The sequence below is a fragment of the Sinohyriopsis cumingii genome, unplaced genomic scaffold (assembly GCF_028554795.1).
Source record: "Sinohyriopsis cumingii isolate HCF-2022 unplaced genomic scaffold, ASM2855479v2 utg000198l, whole genome shotgun sequence".
In the NCBI taxonomy this organism is placed as follows: Eukaryota; Metazoa; Mollusca; class Bivalvia; order Unionida; family Unionidae; genus Sinohyriopsis; species Sinohyriopsis cumingii.
In genome coordinates this window covers 3,149,281-3,170,978 of record NW_028315875.1, presented here as the reverse complement: position 1 = coordinate 3,170,978, position 21,698 = coordinate 3,149,281, and the positions used below count along the sequence as shown (strand labels likewise).

Sequence of the window (21,698 nt, the reverse complement as noted above, 5' to 3'; positions counted from 1 at the left end):
CTGCCCTTACCTTTCTATGGCCTTTCCACCCATCACACTACGGTACAATGTTGACGGTACCTTAGAGACGGTACCTTCCAGAACAAGACATAAAAACGTAAAAAAGGAAAGATGTACAAGCTGGAGACTGCATTGCGACTAGTATAAAAAGGGGGCTATGGTTAAGATCGATAGTTCATTGTGACTACCAAGACCGAGCGAACAAGATGAATACTTTGAAAAAGACATCGTTTCAGTTTGGGGATTGTAAAAAAGTTGTATCTTCCTCTAGTGTGACTAATATTGGATGGATAAGACCCAGGCATTGCGACGGAAAATGTCCGGAAGGAAACTGCGATTGTCCATGTGGTTACCATTGTAATTGCGTAACGGAATTTGCAGACGAGTGCGATTGTGAGCCTTGCGATGGATACGATGCTGTACCTTGTGATCTGAGCGATGCCGTAAAGCATCATGGGAACTTTGTTCTCACTACCCCTGTCATGGAAAGTGATGCTGTGCGTGTCAAACCTGAGGGATGCGAAAGCGATGCCGCTCGTCCTCTTGGACATTTTACTGGGTTTCGTTTTAAAGGGGAATGTTCACCTTCACGTCTACCCCCCTACGGATGTCATCCAGCCCTGAGCAAACTCCTGTTCCTGTCACCCAACCCTCATCGAAACGAACCTGTGAAAAACGAATATTCGTTTCCTGTGCGTTTGTCGGAATACTGCGACTTTGAAAATCGTCTTCAATCGTTCAAAGGAAAATGGCCTAAATATCTGGGAGGACCGACCCCCGAAGAATTAGCCAGAGCCGGATTTTTCTACTTGGGCGAAGGAGATAAAGTCAAGTGCTTCAGTTGCGGTGTGTCACTTCACCACTGGGAACCGCAAGATTCGGCCTACGTTGAACATGCTCGATGGTCACCGAATTGTCATTACTTACCCTTAGTGGGACCGAGACATTGAAGTAACTTCTTACCATAATAATCTGTTCATGAATACTTTACACGAGAACATTCGTGCTTTGCCTGTGGAGTTGAGAGAACGCATTTATCGAGAACTGGTCAAAATACAAATGAAACGTAAAGAACAATTGCATCCGTTACGTCACCGGTGTTTGAACCACTGGTACCTGAAAGCTATACAAGGATTGATTCAATTGAAAGTGTTCCATCGGACAGACATTGATCAACGATCCTCTAATTTTAAAAAGGATTGGTTTGGTATGGACGATTCTACCTACATCATTGTAAACGTACTGCATCGAATTCCAGAGGAAGAGTTAACGAATTACCAACATCTTGAACACAATGTCAACTTGGTGAAAGAGGAAACTTCTGAACGAATTGTAATGTGCAAATTAGTGACTCAACGATTTAAATTCGACACTGAAGTAAAACCATGTTTGTGCAAACAGTACATTTCTTGTGTCAGACCAAAGAGGATTTAGTATGACCTATTCATGGATACTTTGCTAGAGAACATTCGTGCTTTGCCTGTGGAGTTGAGAGAACGCATTTACCGAGAACTGATCAAAATACAAGTGAAACGCAAACTCAAAGTGATTCATCCGTTTTTAAATTATGCTATGTTCCAAAGTACAAGAAGACTGATTATGAGTGGATATTACATTAGGCACAAAGTTAAACGAGGCTATTGGCTACCACCCAGCGATTCCAAAAACAGTGTATATACTTATGGATACTTTACAAGAGAACATTTTGGGCTTGCCTGAGGAGTTGAGAGATCTTTAACCACTGGTACCTGAATGGTATAAGAGGACTGATTCGTCAGAAATTTTTTCACTGGTCAGACCTTGTTGAATACTTTCAGTATATGAATGATGATGATGGGCTAGACGTTCGTAATTTTGGTTACTTGGAGATTCACTTACTGCAACGTATTGAGGAAGACGAGTTAAAGGATTACCAACATTTGTTACATGGAATCTGCTTAGAAAAAGACGAAACATCTAGACAAACTCTGACGTTTCAGTTACAGTATGTAACATTTAAATTCCCTACTGGAGAACGAACGTGTTTGGTTAGAAATTACCTTTATTGCTTCCGAAACAAAGACACTATAAAATCAAGTTGCCATGCCACGGATTATGTCACATATCATTCAACAGATTCCGTGGAAGGAACTCAATGACCATATTCAAACCGTGGATCATTACCATCAATTATTACAAGAACTGTATCCGTTCAATTTGGGACGACAAGTGGTGTGTGTCTTAGTGACTTGTTTTTTGGGATTTCGTTTACCAGCCGATTCTTTGTGGACTCTTTACGATCAGTACTTACCACCTCCATGGCCTTAAATGGTCACGAAAAACTCCTTTTGCTCAAAGCCTTGCGGTTTCATTTGGATACTTCTCGACCTCAACAGGAAAAAAAGATTCGTCAACTTTTAGCTACCCAAGACGTGTATGACGATGTGTGTGTAGCTTGTGACTTACATCCCCATTGGACAGATGTCCGTGCCTGGAAAGAATGGGGTTTTGAGGCTTGGACCCAAGAAGTGGCCCAGTATGCACGAGAGTTGTTCAAGGAAAAAAGTTACTTTTCAACCCGTGTTAGTGACGGTGCCAGAAGAACCCGTCACCCAGGACAGGACTGTCGTGGACAGACCTGAAAGACCCTTTCGGGAGGACACTTGTGTGACCTTACCCCCTACTATAGAACTGGTTAGAACATTACCCAAAACATGTGGTTGTTGTACAGACACTTGTGTTTATTCCACGTTCATAGTTATCATGTGCCTTTTATCCTTGTACTTAAGCCTTTGGCTTTTATGTATTTTTGTCTTTCGTATTCATGTTTGATAAAAAAACATTCAATAAACGTGTTCTGAAAAAGTATATAAACTCTTGTCTTGTTTGTTTTTCGTGTCACAAGTGACATTTCTCACACCATGGCTGCCTCTACTGTCTCTGCTCCCTCTTCCTCTACTGTCAAAGTCATCGACGAACACTTAGATCGTGCCAGTTGGGAGGCTTTGTATCTTCGCCATCCCTTTAACATGCTCATTGCTGGACCTAGCGGTTCTGGCAAAACCGAATTCGTCAAACGTTTGATCGAACATAAACATCATTTGATCGATCGGCCCCCTCAACGAATCGTGTGGTGTTACAAAGAGTGGCAATCGGCGTACAGTCTCTTGCGAGAAAGTCAAGGAGATTCCATCGTGTTTGTGGAAGGCATTCCTAAAGAAGACGACGGCATCGTCTCTGACTCCCGTCAAACCCATTTGGTCATTTTCGACGACATGTTAGGAGAAGACGAAGAAGAAATTAAATTGTGGTTCACGCGCAAAGGGCATCACCGTAATGCCAGTGTCGTTTACATCACCCAAAATTTGTTTCAACAAAGTAAAGCCCATCGCACCATCAGTCTCAATGCGCATTACGTGGTCTTGTTTAAAAGCCCTCGAGATAAATCGCAAGTGCAAGTCTTAGCCAAACAGTTAGGAACGCCTTGGCAGAGTCAGGCGTACGACGATGCCACTCAAACGCCACACGCCTATTTACTCGTCGATTTGAAACCTACGACCCCCGAGGATTTGCGATTTCGTACCCACTTGTTTCACCACTGGTGCCAAGACGGAGGGCCTGTCCTGTACACGTCTCCGTCCTCGACTTCATTTCACTCCCCATAAAAAAATCTATAGAAACCTCAGACCCTTTTTCCTCTGTCTCACACAGTGCGAACATGACGTCCCTTCAGTCGCATCTTCCCGTCAAATTGATTCGTGCCTTGTATGGCATCAGTCGAGAAAAAGATCCACAAACACGTGCTCGTGTCTTAGAAGCTAGTCTCAAAGAAGTCTTACGATGGTTCACGGTGACGGCACGTCAAATACTCCAAGGAATCATTCAGATTCCTCATCAAACCCAACGCTTTTTCGATCGAAACAAAGTCGCTTTGGTCCAACTGGCCGATCCCCGCATCGACACTCAAACCAAAAAACAAATCATTTTGAAACCTGGAGGGAGCGGTACTTTAGGAGGGGTCATCATTCGCTCACTCTTAAGATGGGATCCTAATGCCCCCAAAGTTATCCCCAAGACAAAAGTCCAACGAAGCCCCAAGAAGAAAAAGAAAAAGACCAGGTCCCCAAGAAGAATAACTTCTCCAGTGGCAGGACCCTCCTCTTACCAGACACCACCCCGGAAAAAGAAAAGAAGCCCCCAGAAAAAGAAACAGAGAAAAAGTCCCCAGAAAAAGAAAAGTCCACAGAAGAAAACTAGTCGCAAGAGAGGCACTTCAGCCAGGACACAACCTTACACTCGCAAACCACGACCTGCCACAGCGGTGACTGCGTCTCCGGCAGCCTCACGTTTATCCACTTCTCCGTTGATGTCACCAGGAACTGAAGAGTACTTGGAGACGTTGATCATACCAAGAACTTCTCCGTTGATGACCCCCAAAAGAACTTCCCCAGTGGCAGGACCTTCCAATTTAGCGGCAGTGGCTGCTGCTCACAAAGTACCTTCTCCCAAAATCAAAGTCCAAGAAAGATCGGGCATGTTACAAAGTTTACTGGATTTGTCCAAGCAAGAACTGGCTCGATTTAGTCCGTTACGTACCCCTGCACGACGTGTAATGCCTGTCATGAAGTTGATACGACGTAAAGACAATCAGTGGCGACGCGTTCCAGTATAAAAAAGGCCTGTGACCGAGTAGGGTATCAGTGTTTTTTTGGTGCTCCTGAAGACTCAAAGATGTCACCCTCCAGAAAACCCCAAGGAAAGAAAAGGAAAGGACTGCCACCACGTTTAGCCAAACATGGGGACCTGTTATCTGTCCTGTCCAAAGCTTCTCCACCCCTACGAAAAAAACTCATTCAAACGGCCTCCAAAGAGGTCATCGATACCGTGTGCGAATGTTGTTTGAACGTTTTGAAAGGCACGATCCCTTTGTCCAAACATCAGAAACAATGCTTAGGCAAACATCGTCACGTTCTTCGGAAAATGGTTCAAAAGAAAATTCCCATTCGTCAAAAAAAGAAGATGTTGGTCCAACGTGGAGGCATTTTACCTCTCTTGTTAGGCCCCATACTGAAAGGAGTCTTGGGAACCATGTTGGGAGGACTGGTGGGAGCAAGATAAAAAGGCCTTCGGAAGTCCCAAGATCTCAGAATCGACCCCTGCCAACCCCATGGAAGGACGAAAACTAGCTTTAGTGCCTTACAAACGATGGATGGAATACCATCGGTGGCAAGAACAACGCACCCCGCATTTACCTCCCAATCCCCATTTGAGCGAGATGTCCCAGTTACAACACGAATTGCAATCCTTGATGGATCGCCAAGATTTGTCCGAAACAGAAAAATCGCAAAAGTACGGTCAACTCTTGCAACGACTGCAACTCTTTCACCAGAAAGCTTTAGACGAAACAGCTCTACCCACTCTGAAAGATTTTAAGACCTTGATGAAAAGTCCAGCACCATCACCAGTACCAGTACCAGTACCAGTACCACCAGTACCCGTGACCAAGACAGAAAAAGGAAAAGAAGAAGAAGAAGGGTTTCAAACTCCACCAGAAAAAGTACGCAAGTTAACAACACCACCTACCTCCAGAATTGGATGGATTAAAAAGATGATGGCCACCCCTTCTTCCTCACAAGAGAAAAAGAAAGTGAAGACAGAAGTGAAGACAGAAGTGAAACAAGAACCGATATCCCCCGCTCAGACATCCTCCTCCTCTTCTACACCTATTGCCGGTCGCACACGCAAAGCCTTGCAATCCAAGAAAATACCCCAAGAGAAAAAGAGTAGCCTCTTCCAAGAGTGGGTGCCTTATTAACACACCAATCAACACAAAAAAAAAATGGAAAAAGTCTTAGCCAGCATTTACTACGATCCCTCCCATCCTGCAGGTTACGCAGGAGTTCAAAAATTGTATCGTGCTGCCAAAACGCGACTGAAAAGTCTCCGTTTACCTCAAGTGCAACGATGGTTACAAGAACAAGCTACCTACACTTTACACAAACCCATTCGACGCAAGTTTGCCAGAAGTCGCACCCGAGTGGAAGGCATCGATCATCAATGGCAAGCCGATTTAGCCGATGTCTCTCATTTGGCCAGCTACAATCGTGGTTACAAATATTTGTTTTGTGTCATCGACGTCTTTTCCAAATTTGCCTGGGTCGTGCCCTTGACTTCCAAATCGAGCAGCGAGTTAGTGCGAGCCCTGCAACGGGTGTTGAAACAAAGCGGTCGTCGCCCTCTTCGATGGCAAACGGACAAAGGCACCGAATTTCTGAACCAAGCTTTCCAAAAAGAATTAAAGAAACGTGACATTCATTTTTTTACCACCGAGAATCCCGAAACCAAAGCCAGCATCGTGGAACGTTTTCAACGCACTTTGAAAGAACGCATGTGGAAATATTTTACGCATCACCACACTCTGAAGTACATCGACATCTTACCGCACCTGGTGCAAGCGTACAACCAATCTTACCATCGAAGCATCGGACGTGCCCCGCAAGACGTGACTCCCGACAACGAAGTGCTGGTCTTCGAGCGCCTGTTCGGTACGTCCCCGACGAGGGCTGTCCCCAAGAAAAGTGGAGAGTTGACCATAGGAGATTGGGTGCGCATTGGCAAAACCAAACGCACTTTCGACAAAGGTTACTTACCTAACTGGACGACCGAATTGTTTCGCGTCACTGGACGAGTGCATGGCCGTCATCCTGCCGTCTATAAATTGGAAGACATGAACGGAGAAGTACTCAAAGGAACGTTTTATTTGCCCGAGTTACAACGTGTCACCAAAAAAGAAGACGACGTGTACGACATCGAAAGCATTCTCGAACGCAGAACCCGTAAAGTGGGCAAACGACGTGTCAAAGAAGTCAAAGTACGTTGGAAAGGATATCCACCCAGTTTCGATTCTTGGATCGACGCTTCGCAAGTCATCGACTATAAAAAGAAGAAGTGACCATCATGCCCTTTCACACAGCAGACGCAGCTACGTCGACCACTCCTTCTTCCCCTAGTTCTTCTGTGCAAGATTTACAAAAACAACCCTTGTGGGTGTGGTGTGGAGAACGTGTGCCTAAAACGCAAATCGTCTTTTTCTGCCAAATCTTCGTGGTGTATTGTGTCATCGGGGCAGCCATCGCCAATTTGAGTTTGCAACAAGGAGACAAACAATTGTGGACCATTTTATTGAGCAGTTGCATCGGTTACCTGCTTCCCAATCCCTCCCTGAAATTCTCCTCGAACGGGAACGTTGTGTCCAGTGCCAGTGTCAGTCACCACTCCAATCACAATCAGAACCCCATTTTAGACGGAGACACGCCTCTGACATCCACTAACCCCTCGGACAGCCACAGAACTCTGGAATTATGAGTCACGAAAACCAATTTTACTTAACTTTACCTAGTGACAGTTCCATGGAGGTGTTTCCCCACAACACGTTGTGCTGTTACACGGCCAAATTACCTCAGGCCATCCCCTTAGATCACGAAGCCCATTGGGAAGTGGCTTTAGTAGAAATGATTCACCCTACACAAATCCAAAACATCACCGAAAAGCAAAACACTTTTGAGGTCGAAATCCTGAACCAACAATTACAAGAAGCCATGACTGACATCGGGTTTTCAGGGATCACAAGACCAGCCAGCAAACCAGCCTTCAGTATCTACACCGTGAAAATTCCAGCAGGGTTTTATTTTAGTGGCCAACATTTGGTGGACACTATTGCGGACAGGTTCGAGTTCGCCTTTGGCAAAGCCCTGATCAGAGCCAAAAAAAGTGTCACCCTGGAGTACCATAAAGTGGCTCGTCGCTTACTGATGAAATTTCAGGATACCCAAACGATGTCCATCAGTTTCAATCGTGACTTATTTGATATTTTAGGTGGAGACACAAACATGGCTCCAAATTTTAATCCGAAGATCAACAGCAATACGGAATTTTACAAGTATTTTCGATTCCCTGTAGAACTGAATCAAGGACTGAATTTAATGTTCGTGTACTCCGATGTGGTGGAGTATAACGTGGTGGGACACACCTCTGTACCGTTACTGCGTGTCATTCCTTTCAAAGTGGATAATACCACGGCCAGTGACCAGGAAGGTGGAAACACTTACCACGTCCACCGCGAATTTGTCCATCCTCATTATTTGCCTGTCAGCAAGTCGTATTTGGACACGGTCAACATTGCTATAAAAGGAGATTTGGGACAAAATATTTCATTCACCAAAGGAAAAGTCACGGTGAAACTCCATTTTCGAAAACGGTTCTCTCACGACTCGTAAGTAAGTCATGTATCCAGTGTACCAAGGGGTGGCTCGACAGCGAGGACACGGTTTAGGAGACATGTTAAAATCGGCCTTTCGTTCGGTGGCCCCGGTGTTGAAACCGATGGTGACACGCGGATTGCACGCCTTGAAAGATGCGGCACTGACGCAAGGCAAAGAATTTCTCCAAAATGTCATCATCGACAAACAAAACCCTAAAGAAGCCTTCATGAGGGCAGGCAAAAATGTCTTGCTGCAAACGGGCAAAGACATTTTGGGCCGACGAGACACACCTATAAATGCCCTGCACGCTACCGAATCAGGCATTCAGCAAGGACAAGGCAAAAAGAGACGACGAAGAAAACACCCTTTCACCAGACTTCAAGCTAGAAAGGCCAAGAAAAGAAGAACCGTTCGAGACTTAGACGTTTTCGATTATTGAAACACAGAACAAAATGATGCACCGAGAGTCTTGCGCTTGTTCCAAGACGGAACTGGATCTGTTTGCCATGCCCCCCACCATGATGACGATGCAAGAATCCCAGTGGGTGGAATTTAATCCCATCTCCTCTTTGACCGATTCTGCTCCCATCGAGTTTGAAATCAAGGGACAGCCCGAAGATTACATCGATCTGAATAGCAGTTACTTGTACTTGAAAGTCAAAGTTCTAGATAAGGATGGAGCTGCTATAGACACTGAGCCGGTAGCTCCCGTCAACAATTTCATGCATTCCTTGTTCAGCTCAGTGGACTTGTACTTGAATAACAAACTAGTCAGTAGCAGCATGGATACTTACCCTTACCGTGCCTACCTGGAAAATCTCTTGACGTACGGAATAGACGCCAAGAACACTCATCTCGATGCCTGTGTGGTATGGGAAGCTGACGAAGCTAACGAGTTTGAAACAACCGAAACTGATACAAAGGATAAAGATAAACCATACAATGAGGGATTTACAGAACGAAGAGACAGAATCAAAGATGGACAGAGTTTAGAACTGATGGATCGTTTGCATTTGGACATGTGGTTGCAAGAGAAATATTTGCTGAACGGGGTCAATGTCCGCTTGAGACTGAATCGTAGCAGTGCCGCTTTCCATTTGATGGCTAAGACTAATGACATCAATCCCAAAAGCACAATCGAAGTGGCCAAACTCTACGTACGACGCGTAGAAGTGTTACCCAAAGTAGGTAACGACATCAGTCAAACGTTGAGCAGAACGACCGCCAAGTATCCCATCCGACGTGTGGAAGTGAAAACGTTCACCATTCCCAAGGGACAGCATTCTATGATCGAAGATCATCTGTTTCAAGGACAGTTACCCAAGCGTTTAATCCTTGGTATGGTCTCGAATTCAGCCTTCAACGGAGCCTTCGCTCAAAATCCTTTCAACTTTCAACACTTCGACGTGAAGAAAATCGAAGTCAGTCGCGATGGCAAGACCTTGTGTACCCGACCTTTCGAACCTGACTTTGCCAACGAAAGTTACTTGAGATCGTACTTGTCCCTGTACGAAGCCACCGGCCAGTTAGGAACCAACACCAGTCACGGCATTGAGTACAAGGAGTATGCAGGAGGCTATGCTTTGTGGGCTTTCGATTTCACTCCAGACCAAGGCAGCGACGAGGGACATTTCCACCCTATAAAATCTGGCCAGATTCGTGTGGAACTTCAGTTTGCAAAAGAACTACCAGCAACAGTGAACGTCATCCTGTATGCAGAATTCGATAATACCATAGAAATCAACAGTTTGAGAGAAGTCATTCTAGATTACTAGAAACCATGGAAGACTGTTATCCCTCTTTACCTAGTGGAGAAACTTTGGACATGGAATGTAAGGAGACCGTGGATAAAGAAGAAGAAGTGATCATGATGAAATCGAGATGGCCAGAACAAGAAGCCCATTTAGTCTCCTGTTTTGCCAAACACTTGGTCGACAAAATGACGGAATTGATCAAGAAAAATTGTTATGGATGTCAAAACGATCATCCCAGTCAAATTCAACACGATAAATGCCTGATGTTAAGTCAAGAAGAAAAATTGGACGAGTATCTGGACGAAGCTTGGAGTCTCATCTCGAACAAAGACGTGTTGCACCAGTGGTATAAAGACTTGCGTGAACATTCTTGTCCACCATTAACCACTCAAGAGATCCATCGTATCGAAGCTCTCCTGAATCAGAGTGAGGAAACAGAACGAATAACCGTTTATTCGTCAGACATTTTCAAGCAAAAAGTCAGGATCGAATTGACGACTTATTATTACCTGTGAAGAAAAAAACCACGCACACACACACACAAATCAATGGATACCTGGGAACTTTATTACCTTTTGAACCACAGTTCGTATACGGCTTCTTGGAATCCTGTCGTCTGTGCTAAAGATGAACTTCCTCATCGCAAACCTAAAGACCATCAAGCTTACGTGATCAACACGGACGACAGTCATCTCCCAGGAACCCACTGGGTAGCCGTCTACTTTCCTCAAGAAGGATGTGTGGAATATTTCGATTCGTACGGATTGCCCCCTTTGGAAGACGATATCATCGACTTTATGAGAAGAAATGCTCAAACCACCCGATTCAATAATGTGAAATTACAAGGCACAGATTCCTTGGTGTGTGGACAGTACTGTGTGTATTTTCTGCATCATCGCAGCCTGGGCTATTCCTTAGAACATTTAGTGACTCATTTCGATCCTCGTTCTTCTGCTAGAAACGATGTGAAAGTAGATCGATGGTTTTGTGACCATTATGCTTATCTTTTGTCTCAAGCTAGGAAACGTAGTGTCCATCAATGGCCTAATGATTTCCAACAGTGGAAATCACAATTTCATTCACAACGTTGTCAGCCCTGTTCAAAGTAGATTGTCAATTGAGAAAAAAATGTTTGTGATTTGAAAAAAATTGTTTGATGTTATAGTGTTGGATTATTGTTAAAAAATGTTAGAGTTGTTGTTTAGTGTTAAGTGATTTTTGAATAAAAAATGTTGTGTTTGGAAAAAAATGCCTTTGTCTTTTGTTTAGCTATAAGAATGTTGGATTGATGCTCTTTCATTTCTTACTATCCCTCTCATGACACTCACTGAACGTTGCGGCTCGAAAACCGTGTGGGGGATGTTTTCCTTCACGTCCGCGCTTTGACTTTAAGAACCGGGGGTTGTTCCCAGTCTAACCATCCATTGTCGACTCATCCTCCTAAGAAGATGTGTTCCAAACTAGCTAAGCTCAACGAAGCCTACGTGAATTTGCATAGGGTCAGACACAGTCTGATACCGAAGCCAGAAGAAATAGAGAATGTGAGAATGTTAAAAATCACTGAAGACCTGATAGAAGAGCTCTTCAGAGAAGAAATGAACAGGGAAAAAGAAGAATGGACAGAGAAGTACAGACTTCAGAGACAGCAGCAACAGCAGCAACAGCAACAACAGCAGCAGCAGCAGCAGCAGCAGCAACCTGAAGCTGACAGAGGCTTTGTCGATTGTCGTATCGACACCAAAGAGTTCTTCTTCTCTTTCCGAAGAAGCAGACCTATCGCCAGAAAGTCTATCCTCAGAGGACATCGCATTCTTAGAAACTAAAAAAGAATGCCATAGCAAAACAAATAAAAAACAGCCCTTTTCAGGGCTAACCAATACTCTAGAAAAGAAATAACCATCAATTTGCCAATGTGTGTAGGTAGAGTAGTGTGAAAATAAACACTAACTCTTTTTCAAAAAAATGTGAGGGTATGTGTTTGTGTATAGGATTGAGTGTTTGTAAGTGATCAAGTACGTTAGTGTGGATAGTAGATTAAAATGATGTTTGTTTTTTGGCTGTTAGAGGTGTATATTTGGAGTTAGATTGGATTGCTTTGCGTATGTGGATAGTCAATTGAAGTGATTTATAAAAAATTTTAAAATAGTGATGGGTAGCATAAAAAAGTGAGTGAGTGTTTCTTTTAGGTCCGCGCGTTGTTGTTTTTTTTTGGTCATGATCTAGGTAAGATCAATTTTATGTTATTAGGGGATGTTTTCCATCACGTCCGCGCTTTCAGTATAAATTGAAACTCGTTCGGCAGTCCAGCTACCCTTGTTGATTGATCAACACCAAAAATGAACACGAGACTGGAGAAACTGTTGGAGCTTCATGTGCATCTGGAATATGCCAGGCGCATATTAAATGAACTGGCCGCGGAAGCCATTGTCGAGGAGGGAAGAATAAGAGAGGAGGAAAGAAGAAACAAAGAAGAGGAGGAGAGAAGATATAAAGAAGAAGAAGAAAGAAGATATAAAGAGGAAAGAAGAAACAAAGAAGAGGAGGAAAAGGAGAGAAGAAATTTCAAAATCCCAGAGAGCGAAAATTGGGATTCTGAAGCGACATATCCTGCCTCTGCTCTCTCCCCCCAAAAGGTAAAAAGTAACTGGGGGATAAGATGTGTATGTGGCGCCAGGCCTGGAAGGTGCCACCATTAACCAGGTGTCCATGAAATTCCAACCTAAACAGCCCTTTTCAGGGCTACCCAATACTCTAGAAAAGAAATAACGATCAATTTTGCCAATGTGTGTAGGTAGAGCAGTGTGAAAATAAACACTAACTCTTTATTAAGATAGTGTGAGGGTATGTGTTTGTGTGTTTGTGTGTTTGTGTTTGTGTTTGTGTTTGTAAGTGATAACGTAAGTTTGTGTGAATAGTAGATTATGGGTTTCTTTATTGTTTCTTAGCGTATGTGGAGAGTATAGTTTGGGTTTGATTATATGAAATGAGAAAGTAGGGGATGTTTTCCTTCACGTACGCGCGATGTTGAGTCATCATCTAGGTAAGATCCATTTTATGTTTTTTTAGGGGGATGTTTTCCATCACGTCCGCGCTTTCAGTATAAGAACCCACCACGTTCTTCGTTGGAACCATTCTACAAAGAAGATGGCTTGTAACCAAATGGACAAGATGCAAACCTTGCAAGAGGTTTTAGACAACTTAGGAATAATGGAACAGATGCTATTAAGACTGGTTGAAGACCATTATTCCTATAGTCCCCATCGTGTGAAGATGGAAATTAATAACTTAAGGAAAGCAAAGGACAAGATTAGTGGTGTCATGAAAGAGATCAAGGAGGAGAAGGAGGATGAAGAGGAAAGAATAAGAATACGCAATTGGAACGAAAAAATTGAAAAAGAAGAAGAAAATGAAAAGAAGAAGAAAGAAGAGGAGGAAGAGAAGAAGAAAGAAGAGGAGGAGAAGAAAAAAAAGAAAGAGAAGAAGAGTGTAGGAGATAAAATAAGAACTTGGTGGAGGAAAAGAAGAAATTAGAAGAAGAAGAAGAAGAAAACCCAAAGGCCCTTTTCAGGGCCAGCCATATTTCTAGAAAAGAGATAGTCTTTCCATTGCCTACCCCTTTTTTAAAAATTTTTTTTTAAAAAAAAGAAAAAAATCCCATGTTCCATTCCCCTTGTCCCTAAACAAGCCCAAACTCTATTCCCCATGTTAAATTCCCCTTGTACGTAGAGTGACCCACGATTTATCGCCATGTTAATTCCCCTTGTACGTAATCTGACCCACGATTTTTCGCCATGTTAAATTTCCATTGTACGTAATCTAACCCAGGGGGGTCTGTAATGCTAATTCCCATTGTACGTAACGTGCCCCCCTTCACTACTTTTATTGTACGCTTGTATAGTGTGAGTGTACCTATGTAGTGTGTTAAAAAGATTCATTTAATTATTTTACCACGGTGAAGCCTCTACAGAAGACCTGTGATAAAAACTGCAGTAAAAGTTAATAGTTTCATAAATGTATAAGAACTTCACGAATTATTACATTTAAACCAAATCTGTGTCATTTGCTTCCTTCTTAAAAACAGAGAAGGTAGTCTGACCGTATATGTTTTATCGCATATTCTATAGAAACCAGAACTAGTGAAAACGAAACAATGAAAATAATGTTAAATCACAAACACATACAACAAGTAGCAAGAAAGAATAGAGCCAGAAGAGAACAGATACAAGTTTTTAGTGTCATAAATTGTGTATGAAACGTCAAGGCTCTTTAAATTACCAGGAATCATTTACAGACGCTTAAAAGCATTGCATTTTCTCCAACGTATAATCAAAGGAAAACGGTAATACTACTAAAAACCAAGTCTATATGAGTAAATTAGGAGAAAACGTCTTTATGTTGGTGGCACGGATGATGTTTTAATTATTTTTCCAAGATCAAAGTTCACTGTTAGTATTTTTTTATATAGAGGAACTGCACAGAGACCTAGAGGACTATCTGATGATTCACTTTCCAGACGGCCTGATTCGAATACTTCGACTTCCGCAACGGCTTGGACTAATAAAAGCCCGTGTGGAAGGTTGGAAAATTTCAACTGGAAAGATCGTCGTCTTCTTTGACAGCCACATGGAAGTAAACATAGACTGGTAACGGATACCCTATATCTTAAACATTTTCAGCGTACTAAATATAAATGACGTTCACCAGCGTTTTGAGACTCGAAACATGTTCCATTAAACATAGACTGGTAACGGATACCCTATATCTTAAACATTTTCAGCATGCTAAATATAAATGACGTTCACCAGCGTTTTGAGACTCGAAACATGTTCCATTAAACATAGACTGGTAACGGATACCCTATATCTTAAACATTTTCAGCATACTAAATATAAATGACGTTCACCAGCGTTTTGAGACTCGAAACATGTTCCATTAAACATAGACTGGTAACGGATACCCTATATCTTAAACATTTTCAGCATACTAAATATAAATGACGTTCACCAGCGTTTTGAGACTCGAAACATGTTCCATTAAACATAGACTGGTAACGGATACCCTATATCTTAAACATTTTCAGCATACTAAATATAAATGACGTTCACCAGCGATTTGAGACTCGAAACATGTTCCATTAAACATAGACTGGTAACGGATACCCTATATCTTAAACATTTTCAGCATACTAAATATAAATGACGTTCACCAGCGTTTTGAGACTCGAAACATGTTCCATTAAACATAGACTGGTAACGGATACCCTATATCTTAAACATTTTCAGTATACTAAATATAAAGAACGTTCACCAGCGTTTTGAGACTCGAAACATGTTCCATTAAACATAGACTGGTAACGGATACCCTATATCTTAAACATTTTCAGTATACTAAATAAAAATGACGTTCACCAGCGTTTTGAGACTCGAAACATATTCCATTAAACATAGACTGGTAACGGATACCCTATATCTTAAACATTTTCAGTATACTAAATATAAATGACGTTCACCAGCGTTTTGAGACTCGAAACATGTTCCATTAAACATAGACTGGTAACGGATACCCTATATCTTAAACATTTTCAGCATACTAAATATAAATGACGTTCACCAGCGTTTTGAGACTCGAAACATGTTCCATTAAACATAGACTGGTAACGGATACCCTATATCTTAAACATTTTCAGCATACTAAATATAAATGACGTTCACCAGCGTTTTGAGACTCGAAACATGTTCCATTAAACATACACTGGTAACGGATACCCTATATCTTAAACATTTTCAGCATACTAAATATAAATGACGTTCACCAGCGTTTTGAGACTCGAAACATGTTCCATTAAACATAGACTGGTAACGGATACCCTATATCTTAAACATTTTCAGTATACTAAATATAAAGAACGTTCACCAGCGTTTTGAGACTCGAAACATGTTCCATTAAACATAGACTGGTAACGGATACCCTATATCTTAAACATTTTCAGTATACTAAATAAAAATGACGTTCACCAGCGTTTTGAGACTCGAAACATGTTCCATTAAACATAGACTGGTAACGGATACCCTATATCTTAAACATTCTCAGTATACTAAATATAAATGACGTTCACCAGCGTTTTGAGACTCGAAACATGTTCCATTAAACATAGACTGGTAACGGATACCCTATATCTTAAACATTTTCAGTATACTAAATATAAATGACGTTCACCAGCGTTTTGAGACTCGAAACATGTTCCATTAAACATAGACTGGTAACGGATACCCTATATCTTAAACATTTTCAGTATACTAAATATAAATGACGTTCACCAGCGTTTTGAGACTCGAAACATGTTCCATTAAACATAGACTGGTAACGGATACCCTATATCTTAAACATTTTCAGCATACTAAATAAAAATGACGTTCACCAGCGTTTTGAGACTCGAAACATGTTCCATTAAACATAGACTGGTAACGGATACCCTATATCTTAAACATTTTCAGCATACTAAATATAAATGACGTTCACCAGCGTTTTGAGACTCGAAACATGTTCCATTAAACATAGACTGGTAACGGATACCCTATATCTTAAACATTTTCAGCATACTAAATATAAATGTCGTTCACCAGCGTTTTGAGACTCTAAACATGTTCCATTAAACATAGACTGGTAACGGATACCCTATATCTTAAACATTTTCAGCATACTAAATATAAATGACGTTCACCAGCGTTTTGAGACTCGAAACATGTTCCATTAAACATACACTGGTAACGGATACCCTATATCTTAAACATTTTCAGTATACTAAATATAAATGACGTTCACCAGCGTTTTGAGACTCGAAACATGTTCCATTAAACATAGACTGGTAACGGATACCCTATATCTTAAACATTTTCAGCATACTAAATATAAATGACGTTCACCAGCGTTTTGAGACTCGAAACATGTTCCATTAAACATAGACTGGTAACGGATACCCTATATCTTAAACATTTTCAGCATACTAAATATAAATGACGTTCACCAGCGTTTTGAGACTCGAAACATGTTCCATTAAACATAGACTGGTAACGGATACCCTATATCTTAAACATTTTCAGTATGCTAAATATAAATGACGTTCACCAGCGTTTTGAGACTCGAAACATGTTCCATTAAACATAGACTGGTAACGGATACCCTATATCTTAAACATTTTCAGTATACTAAATATAAATGACGTTCACCAGCGTTTTGAGACTCGAAACATGTTCCATTAAACATAGACTGGTAACGGATACCCTATATCTTAAACATTTTCAGTATACTAAATATAAATGACGTTCACCAGCGTTTTGAGACTCGAAACATGTTCCATTAAACATAGACTGGTAACGGATACCCTATATCTTAAACATTTTCAGCATACTAAATATAAATGACGTTCACCAGCGTTTTGAGACTCGAAACATGTTCCATTAAACATAGACTGGTAACGGATACCCTATATCTTAAACATTTTCAGCATACTAAATATAAATGACGTTCACCAGCGTTTTGAGACTCGAAACATGTTCCATTAAACATAGACTGGTAACGGATACCCTATATCTTAAACATTTTCAGTATACTAAATATAAATGACGTTCACCAGCGTTTTGAGACTCGAAACATGTTCCATTAAACATAGACTGGTAACGGATACCCTATATCTTAAACATTTTCAGCATACTAAATATAAATGACGTTCACCAGCGTTTTGAGACTCGAAACATGTTCCATTAAACATAGACTGGTAACGGATACCCTATATCTTAAACATTTTCAGCATACTAAATATAAATGACGTTCACCAGCGTTTTGAGACTCGAAACATGTTCCATTAAACATAGACTGGTAACGGATACCCTATATCTTAAACATTTTCAGTATACTAAATATAAATGACGTTCACCAGCGTTTTGAGACTCGAAACATGTTCCATTAAACATAGACTGGTAACGGATACCCTATATCTTAAACATTTTCAGCATACTAAATATAAATGACGTTCACCAGCGTTTTGAGACTCGAAACATGTTCCATTAAACATAGACTGGTAACGGATACCCTATATCTTAAACATTTTCAGCATACTAAATATAAATGACGTTCACCAGCGTTTTGAGACTCGAAACATGTTCCATTAAACATAGACTGGTAACGGATACCCTATATCTTAAACATTTTCAGCATACTATATATAAATGACGTTCACCAGCGTTTTGAGACTCGAAACATGTTCCATTAAACATAGACTGGTAACGGATACCCTATATCTTAAACATTTTCAGTATACTAAATATAAATAACGTTCACCAGCGTTTTGAGACTCGAAACATGTTCCATTAAACATAGACTGGTAACGGATACCCTATATCTTAAACATTTTCAGTATACTAAATATAAATGACGTTCACCAGCGTTTTGAGACTCGAAACATGTTCCATTAAACATAGACTGGTAACGGATACCCTATATCTTAAACATTTTCAGCATACTAAATAAAAATGACGTACACCAGCGTTTTGAGACTCGAAACATGTTCCATTAAACATAGACTGGTAACGGATACCCTATATCTTAAACATTTTCAGCATACTAAATATAAATGACGTTCACCAGCGTTTTGAGACTCGAAACATGTTCCATTAAACATAGACTGGTAACGGATACCCTATATCTTAAACATTTTCAGTATACTAAATATAAATGACGTTCACCAGCGTTTTGAGACTCGAAACATGTTCCATTAAATGAAACGGGTTTCAATAAAAATAGCCGTTTTTACCTTTGCACAAGAATTATTGTCTCAAGTCTTCTTGAAGGTTTTCGATTTATTAAAATATTTAAATTCGAAAGACATATTGTAATATCATAAATTAATTAATAAAATATGTTGTCTGCATATGACTCGGAAATATAATCAATAACTGACAAGACGAATTTCTCGACAAATTATTTGCATGTTGTTACGTTTTGTTTTAACGGTAAAAAACGGAATTTTGGGGCCATACGATTTACATGGACACATTTACGATGTTACATCTGACTTGGACTTAGATCTCAACTGAACCTAATTACTTTCGGCCTGATTGAGCTTGTTTATTATTACCACAACTATATATTATACTACATATAGGTCAATGTTTTGCATAGATTGTTTCATCCTGTGCGTGATGAACCAACATCAGTGTAACCATACCGAACATAGACCTTCATCAATGTAATCATACCGATCATACACCTACAGCAATGTAATCAAAATCACCATAGACTTACATCAATGTAATCATACCAATCATAGACCTACAGCAATGTAATCAAAACCACCATAGACTTACATCAATGTAATCATACCAGTCATAGACCTACAGCAATGTAATCATACCGGCAATAGATTTACATCAATGTAATCATACCGCCCATAGACCTACATCAATGTAATCATACCGACCATAGACCTACATCAATGTAATCATACCGACCATAGACCAGCATCAATGTAATCATACCGACCATAGACCTACATCAGTGTAATCATACCGACCATAGACCTATATCAATGTAATCATACCGACCATATACCTACATCAATGTCATCATACCGACCATAGACCTACAGCAATGTAATAATACCGACCATAGACCTACAGCAATGTCATCATACGGCCCATTGACCTACATCAGTGTAATCATACCAATCATAGACCTACATCAATGTAATCATACCACTCATTGACCTACAGCAATGTAATCATACCGACCATAGACCTGCATCAATGTAATCATACCGCCCATTGACCTACAGCAATGCAATCATACCGCCCATTGACCTACAGCAATGTAATCATACCGCCCATTGACCTACAGCAATGTAATCATACCGCCCATAGACCTACATCAATGTAATCATACCGACCATTGACCTACATCAATGTAATCATGCCGCCCATAGACCTACAGAAATGTAATCATACCGCCCATAGATCTACAGCAATGTAATCATACCGGCAATAGACCTGCATCAATGTATACTGGCAATAGACCAACATCAATGTAATCATACCGACCATAGACCTACATCAATGTAATCATACCGACCATAGACCAGCATCAGTGTAATCATACCGACCATAGACCTGCATCAGTGTAATCATACCGACCATAGACCTATATCAATGTCATCATACCGACCATATACCTACAGCAATGTAATCATACCCGCAATATACCTACATGAATGTAATCATACCGACCATAGACCTCCATGAATGTCATCATACCGACCATAGACCAACGCGAGTACTCCAAATACGTTAAAATAGATTGTATCTTACATATGTACTCCGACATTAATGTTTACTTCCATTCCTGATGATTCAAGTGGGTGGACGGTAGCGGCTTTGTTTAGACTTTACATGCTAAAGTGAAAATCTGTTTATATCGATTTAATATCTAAGAGATACATATAAGATTGGTACCAAAATTATAATTCACAACTAAATCTTAATATTTCGTTAGCAAATTATCAAATAATTTCTAATACAAAACCCTGCGCTTTTGGTCCAGGTTGCAACCTCTACTTACGGAAATAAATAAAAACCGGAAGAGCGTTGCCATGGCAGTTTTAGACTACATTCAGAGGGACTCCTTTCAGTATACTTTCTACAAGAACCATATGCCTAAATATGGTTTTGACTGGAGTCTCACGTTCTTTGAAACAACCTTCAGAAAAGACGAAATTGGAGACAAGCCGGAAGATATCCGTCCGTAAGTATTATGAATCAGTCTGTGATTGTTCTAAATCATGCTTCTTGTAACTATCAGTTATAGAGTACCCAAGCGTGTTGTAGTTTACACTGGAAAATATTATAAATGCATTAATTAAAACAAAAGCGACAATTATGCCTCTGCTGCCGTTATTGCTTCTATTAGTAATCGTTAGTGTGATTCTTTTCTAATCGACGTTTAACGTTAGCAAGCTATATTTACAAACACTATAGAAAATGTTGGTTTTAAAACTCTGGAAAAATAAGCTAATGAGACAGAAAACGCACTCTCTATTGCTTTTATTTCCCTACATTTATGGAAATAATACATTTTAAATTAAAACTAGGAATTTAAGAACCAACAAAAACATATCATCTGAACCATTTGTTTATGTAATAATTTGGAAAACAAATAGAGAGAGAGATAGTTCGAGTTGTTGAAAAATGACGACCAAAGTGATAGTACAATTTGACTATTTGATACATCTCGTATCGTGTTGTATGTGAATATCGTGTTGTATGGGAATATCGTGTTGTATGTGAATATCGTGCTGTATGTGAATATCGTGTTGTATGTGACTATCGTGATGTTTATCCTGATACAGGATAGCAGGCGACACACAGCTTAGCTACACTTTATAATATTCATGTCTGACTCGTGTCTGAGCTGTTTACCATTGACACGTTGATCAAAACTATGGTGATGGAATGCGTAACCTTTTCACCCATTGACGTGATACGTATTTCTGTGTGCTTTTGTAATTATTCAACTGCTTAACATAATATAATTACATTTTCCCAGGAAAACACAACGATTAGTTACATTTTATCCAGAAAACACCATGATTAAACGAAGGAAGGGAAGAAGAGTCTTTGCTGTCAGTTTCAGTGGTACCGATCAAATGTTAACTAGT

At 40.4% G+C, this 21,698-nt stretch overlaps 1 protein-coding gene across 1 annotated transcript in view; it reads left to right on the top strand.

Moving 5' to 3' along the window:
• The window catches only part of LOC149774584 (polypeptide N-acetylgalactosaminyltransferase 1-like), a 105,369-nt gene that overhangs the window by 28,203 nt on the left and 55,468 nt on the right, over positions 1-21,698 (top strand). Inside the window, exons 3-4 of the mRNA XM_089945026.1 lie at positions 14,460-14,637; positions 20,585-20,785. Coding sequence (XP_089801152.1) covers positions 14,460-14,637; positions 20,585-20,785 — 379 coding nt within the window. The remainder of the gene's footprint in view (positions 1-14,459; positions 14,638-20,584; positions 20,786-21,698) is intronic.